The sequence below is a fragment of the Populus alba genome, chromosome 6 (genome assembly GCF_005239225.2).
Source record: "Populus alba chromosome 6, ASM523922v2, whole genome shotgun sequence".
Taxonomy (NCBI): domain Eukaryota; kingdom Viridiplantae; phylum Streptophyta; class Magnoliopsida; order Malpighiales; family Salicaceae; genus Populus; species Populus alba.
In genome coordinates, this window is record NC_133289.1 from 10,199,340 (window position 1) to 10,205,361 (window position 6,022).

General features: G+C 35.0%; 2 protein-coding genes across 5 annotated transcripts; one reads left to right on the forward strand and one right to left on the reverse strand.

The window, feature by feature from the left end:
• Positions 1–216: 216 nt before the first annotated feature.
• On the forward strand, positions 217–3,571 carry LOC118048356 (E3 ubiquitin-protein ligase RZFP34). Of its 4 annotated transcripts, none has more exons than XM_035057996.2 (13): positions 217–448; positions 585–664; positions 804–891; positions 969–1,028; positions 1,521–1,553; positions 1,641–1,718; positions 1,798–1,841; positions 1,936–1,976; positions 2,414–2,496; positions 2,598–2,689; positions 2,784–2,853; positions 2,939–2,980; positions 3,116–3,571. In XM_035057996.2, the coding sequence occupies exons 2-13, from the start codon at positions 606–608 to the stop codon at positions 3,128–3,130; spliced, it is 705 nt and encodes a 234-aa protein (XP_034913887.1). In that variant the 5' UTR covers positions 217–448; positions 585–605; the 3' UTR covers positions 3,131–3,571. The 4 variants fall into 4 exon arrangements, with proteins under 4 accessions (XP_034913887.1, XP_034913888.1, XP_034913885.1 ...); XM_035057994.2 differs by having other exon boundaries at positions 229–448; positions 3,058–3,571; XM_035057997.2 differs by lacking the exon at positions 2,939–2,980.
• A 272-nt stretch (positions 3,572–3,843) lies between these two features.
• On the reverse strand, positions 3,844–5,705 carry LOC118048357 (alpha carbonic anhydrase 7). Its single transcript, XM_035057998.2, has 6 exons — positions 5,519–5,705; positions 5,138–5,355; positions 4,625–4,930; positions 4,307–4,471; positions 4,144–4,197; positions 3,844–4,005 (listed from the first exon to the last, which is right to left on the reverse strand). The coding sequence occupies exons 3-6, from the start codon at positions 4,718–4,720 to the stop codon at positions 3,916–3,918; spliced, it is 405 nt and encodes a 134-aa protein (XP_034913889.1). The 5' UTR covers positions 4,721–4,930; positions 5,138–5,355; positions 5,519–5,705; the 3' UTR covers positions 3,844–3,915.
• Positions 5,706–6,022: the final 317 nt, after the last annotated feature.

Genomic DNA, 6,022 nt, shown 5'->3' on the forward strand with positions numbered 1-6,022 from the left:
ACATCAAAAAATATATAAGAAATGTTAATTTGAAAAGCTTGTTATAACAGGAAAAAAACATCTAAAATAATTCCAGTCCACAATAATACGACGCCGTTTACTGGCATGGCGTCATGAAAGTAAAAAAGTGATCTCGCTCTGAAGTAATAATTGTGCAGTTTAATTAGATATCGGGGTGGCCGACAGACGATGTCGTGTCGTGTCGTGTCGCTTGATCATAATCCGAAATGGGTTAGTCTATGGAGTAATGTGTAATTTTCTCTTGGAAACGTTGGCCTGATATTTTTTCTTTGGTAAATGCCTTTTACCTGCAGGTTTCCCTTCTTCATTCCTCGTGTGCAGGGGAGGGGCAGGGGTGGTGGTGTTCTTTTGAGTTTTGCGTTGCCTTCCCTTTTGGGCTAGGTCACCACTCCACCCCCATTGGAAAGAAAAGCTGATTCTTTTCTTGGTCTGTCTTTTCTGTCAGCTGGTTCAGGATTGTTGCTTTTATAATTATATTAATGTAACTGTTACTATGATGAATTAAAGTCAGTTCTTTGAGGGAAGTTGAGGGTTTTTTTTTTTGTTTTAAATAAAAATTTCAGGTAATTAAACTGGAGCTCAGGATGTCAAGTTTTCCTTGTGAACACAAGTCTCCAGTGGATCTGGGATCTGGGAATTTCGGGTATGCTTCTATTTTATATATAAAGAAAGCTTTTTACACTTGTTTATTGCCCCCCCCCCCACCCTTTCTCTTGGTTCTGGTTTTGTTTTTGAATTGAAAATTTTCTTCTTTTTGTTTGATAAATAAAAATAAAACAAAGGTGCACCCACTATAGAAGAAGATGTAAGATAAGAGCACCCTGTTGCGACGAGATATTCGATTGCAGGCATTGTCATAATGAATCAAAGGTTCTATCCTCTTTTTTTTTTTTGTAAAAAGAAATGCTTTATAAAGCTCCAATCAATATAATGTTTTTTATGAATAGAATTCTATGGAAGTTAATCCCATTGATCGTCATGACATTCCTCGTCACGAATTAAAAAGGGTCAGTTGCTGTATCTCTCACTTCTGTTTAACTTTTTTGTTTTGTGCAATCAAATAAGGCATAAAGGTAGAACGTTTGCTGTTGAATTATCTGTTCAATATTTTTAAAATGAAAATAAGTTTTAACGTGATTAGGAAATAAAATGCAGGTGCCTTTTTATGATCATTGTTTCGTAAGTATACTTTTCTGGGGCCAAGATCGACATTGATATCATCTCATACAATTGCTTTCTTTTCTGCTTTTAAAATGATGTTTTAATGTTTCATTTCACACACAAAAAAAAATAAAAAATCATGGAATTGTGGGTACCCTTAAAAGATCCAAACACGTGTTTTTTTGGATAAGGTTCAGCATCTTATCTTTTATTTCTCTATCTGCTCATAGGCATATTATATGATGCTTCAGTTCCTATTTGTTGATTTTTTTTTTTCAATTTGCTAAAAGGAAAAAGAAGTACTGATTTAGTTTTTGCTATATGATTATTTGTTGCAGGTCATATGTTCTTTGTGTGACACAGAACAAGAAGTGAGTCTCTGACTGACAAACTGATGGGAGTGACAATAATATGAAGATTTATCAATGGGTTTTGATTTTTCTTGAATATCTTGCCAGGTTCAACAACAATGCTTTCATTGTGGGGTGTGCATGGGGAAGTACTTTTGCTCCAAATGCAAGTTCTTCGATGACGATGTATGCCTCTTACTTCAAACTCTTAAGTAAATATTTTAGCTGTAATCCTGCTTAACAAACGAACTGTTTGTTTTGCTAGATTTCAAAGCAGCAGTACCATTGCAATGAATGTGGCATCTGCAGGTTTGTCCTTTACCATGCACTATCTCATTACCTGGACGTTTCTGTTTTTTTTTTTCGACTTGTAGTGTGATTAATTGTTGTTTTGGTATTGCAGAACTGGAGGAAAGGAGAATTTCTTTCACTGTAATAGATGCGGTAAGATATCAATGTGTCAGGAATGCTTTCCATCAATTTGTTTTTAAAATTATCTCTTTTATTTAAAATTGTTTTCTTGAATTGCTTTTGTATCTGTAATCCATAAGTTATTCAAATGTTAGTTGAATTTTTTCCTTGAACCAAAATGGAAAAGCTTTAACTTTGATTATTTATTAAGTTCAAGAAATGAAGGGATATCTAAAGAGAGGAATTTAAAGTAGCATGGTTGATATTCATTAAAAAAAAAAAAAAAAAAAGTTGCATGGTTGATGAAAATATCTATATAATTGAAAGCGTTTTGCCAGTAAAATCTTATTCATTTTGACTAGTACTCTAAATCATGCTGAAATTACAAAGAAACTCAATGTACTTGAGAAATTCCTTTGTCGGTTCTTCTTCATTTACTTGTCTGTTGAGTGGCATTGTTTCTATTTTAGGATGCTGCTATTCAACATTGTTGAATGATTCACACAATTGCGTGGAAAGAGCAATGCACCATAATTGCCCTGTTTGCTTTGAGGTAAACGTGCATACCAAAAGAGAAATGCTAAAAATTATCATGATGCAAACCCTGATTTATCAACATCTGATTTTCTAACTTATTTGATTTTCTTTGCGTAGTTTCTCTTTGAGACCACAAAAGACATTACTGTCTTGCCTTGTGGGCACACCATTCATTTGGAATGTGTTAAAGAGTTGCAGCAGCATTTTCAGTAAGTTTTTGGTAATTATAGGGTGGTGTTCTTTTTTGTGCTAGTTATTGCCAACTGTAGGACTGCAGTCTTTATATTTGGGATGGTGTGTCAGGTATGCCTGCCCTCTTTGCTCAAAATCATATTGTGACATGTCTCGTGTGTGGAAAAAACTCGATCAACAGGTATACCTACTATATTATGATATGATTTTACCTAATGAAGTAGTGGTTTATTAACTTCCCAATTTGTTTTCTAAATCGCATTCAGGTAGCGTTGACTCCCATGCCTCAAATGTATCTGAATAAGATGGTATGTATGAGAAAATGATATGTGTTTGTACTAATTGACAATTTTCGGTGTATAATTATTTGAATATTCTGGTTTAGGTTTGGATTCTTTGTAATGACTGTGGGGAAACATCTGAAGTAAACTTCCATATTGTAGCACACAAGTGCCTAAATTGCAATTCATACAATACGAAGCAGACACGTGGAGGACCTCCCTCCTGATCTTCAAGTATTGAAGAGATGAAGAGATGACCAGCTTCTCATCAATGTCTCTAATTAAAGACGACTCGAGCAATTAAAATGGTAAATGGAGTGGGGATGTTTTGCTTGAGGCCATGCAGGAAGGGGTATTATTCTCTTATTCACTAAAATGTCTGTACTTTAACCAGTTGAGATCCTTAGATAACTAACCAGTTGAGATCCATAGGTGTATATTCATTGTTAACTTGAAAATTAGGCTGCCTTTCAGCGTGCAAAATGTTCACTTCCAAATGATGGTTCAATTAAACTGAATATTAGAATGATTATTAATGCATTGCAGTAACCCTCACTAATCGAATTCTCTTATTTCCCATAGAAGGATCCTTTTGGCTGTGGCTGGTTTTCTATTGCATTTTGTTGAACTACCTCGCATGTTTACCATTCATAAAATTGTAGTGCAATGACAGTCGCTGTTGGTTGTGTCTATGTGATGGAGCTATTATATTTCATATACATATATGGTTTTTTCTAATGTTAGAATGATTCTTTTTTCTTTTTTAAATGTCTCAATTTATCTTTACATCATGACGAATGTCTAATTTTGCATCATCGAGTTCTGCAGCAATGGACAAATTACCAAATATTAGAAATTTATTTGAATATATAAATGCAAAACAATGGCCTAACCCTACTTCAATAAGTACATTACATTTCAAAAAATGGGGGCAAAATCATAAACTCTTGGGATGTTGTTAATTAGTTGTATGTATCCTTTGGGATGTGTCCATGGAAATGGATCTCTCTTTGATTCAATGGCTGCAATGGTCTTGCATTTTTCTCTGCATGCTGCAAATTAGGACAATGGCTGCATTGCAATAACAAAGGTTATGTACCCTTGAAGCTGCATGCATTTCTACCAAAATTCATAAATATATCGCACAAATTATGATCCATCACGTAGTTTTACTAATTCTGGCTACTTACATCATGGTCAGCCACTCGAAGCGCTCTAACTTGGTCCTTTGAAATTGTCCTTATCTGAGTTCAGTTCAAACACTTTTAAGGAACTCGTTTGAGCCCAGAAAAACAAACACAAGCTGGTCCGAGGATTTTGAAGTCGGCGAGGGAGGGAGGGAGGAGGGGTTACCTTTTTGTTTATGGTCCGAATAACACCTTGCTTACAAGGAGGGGTGGTGAGGGAGCCCATGTATCTGTAATATTTCTTGCCACCGAACTTGATCTCCCTGGGATCAACTATCCCAATGTTCCTTTTCAATATTTGATCAGTCATAGACATTATATCATTGAGCAACTGATGAAGAAAACAAGAATAGATTAACCATACCTTAGCACTTGAATCTGAGAAATATTACTGATGTAATAAAAAGAATCTTCAAGTTCATGCAGTACTTGAAATTCAAGCTTCTAATAAGCTAAAATTATTTCACGTATTTCCTTCTGTTACCTTGGAGAGGAAAGCATCAGGTTTACCAATCTTGTAAAGATATCCAATAACAGCGATCTTCTGCTCTGAGGTTGTGTGAAGCATGTGTAGCTCCATGTCATACCTAGTAAAGAAAATAATTCGAATATTATTTGGATTTTTTTTTCTTCAAAATATATGTAATTTTATCACTATCGACTTTGATATAATTGATCTTCTTCCATTGATGGTATGCTCGGAAGGTGAGTGCCAGTGGCATTGTTGGAGAAAGTATCTGGTGCCATTGATCTGTATTGATCCCGCTTTATCACGTCCTTCCCATTGAACCTGTTTCCATATTGAAATCTATTTAGGAGGCTAATCTCTACAAGAAAACTATAAATTTTTTCATCAGAGATCAGTCAAAGCCAGGGCATTTCAGTCGTCGAGGAATTTGGCTAAGACTAGTCGTTGATTAACATGAGTTGCACTGAAAAGCTTGATTTTATCACCTTGGAAGGAAGAAAAGAGCATAATAATATCCTTAATTATTACCATAATATCATGGCCTCAATTCTTCAGGGTTGCATTAAAAGGTCTGTAATTCCTCTTTATGTTTTCTGTCTTTTGGACCATTTTCACTCGACGATCTGACATGTCAATCGGAGATTGCAAACGTCCGGTTCTGCAATCTGCCCATTCTCTCTTAATGTCTCCCCATTGTGCTGGCCCCTTCTCGCTCCCTTCAATGTAATCAAACTCCCTCTCATCCTCTGCACCCCATAATTATATATCTATACATGCATCAAATATTGTATATCTAAGCTATAACCCACTACTCAAATCTCGCCACTGAAAATACCAAAATATAATGGAATATAAATGATCATAAACTGGGAAAATAATAAAAAAAAATCAAGTAAATGCATGTATTACCAACTTCTTGAGCTGTGACTGATAATGGATGTGAGAATAGAAGCAGAAAAATTAGAGCACAAGAACAGAGTACGAGTGTCCTTTGTTGCTTCATGCTTCGAGGACTGGACAGCTAAAGCTTCTTTGTTATTCCAGACGAGGGCGTTCGTGTGAGGTTTAATATATAAAGAGGGTCTCTCGAAGAAGAAAACAAATCAACGACCTGCTTGGAAGCTTCTTTTCGTTATTTAACCCGGCATATCAGAAATGTTCCCCACGATATATATATATATATATATATATATATATATATATATATATATATATATATATATATATAAGATTAATTTCTTGGATCTATTAACGATATCTTGGTGTGAATACTCCGGAAATTAAAGTAGACATTATTATTAAATAATAATTTAAAAAACGTGATCACCTGAAAGAATCCTTCAGCTATGCCGTGTCAACTCTTTTTGGTCTCTCTGTCCAGGAAAGGAGCCATTACAACAAGATCTGACCTTT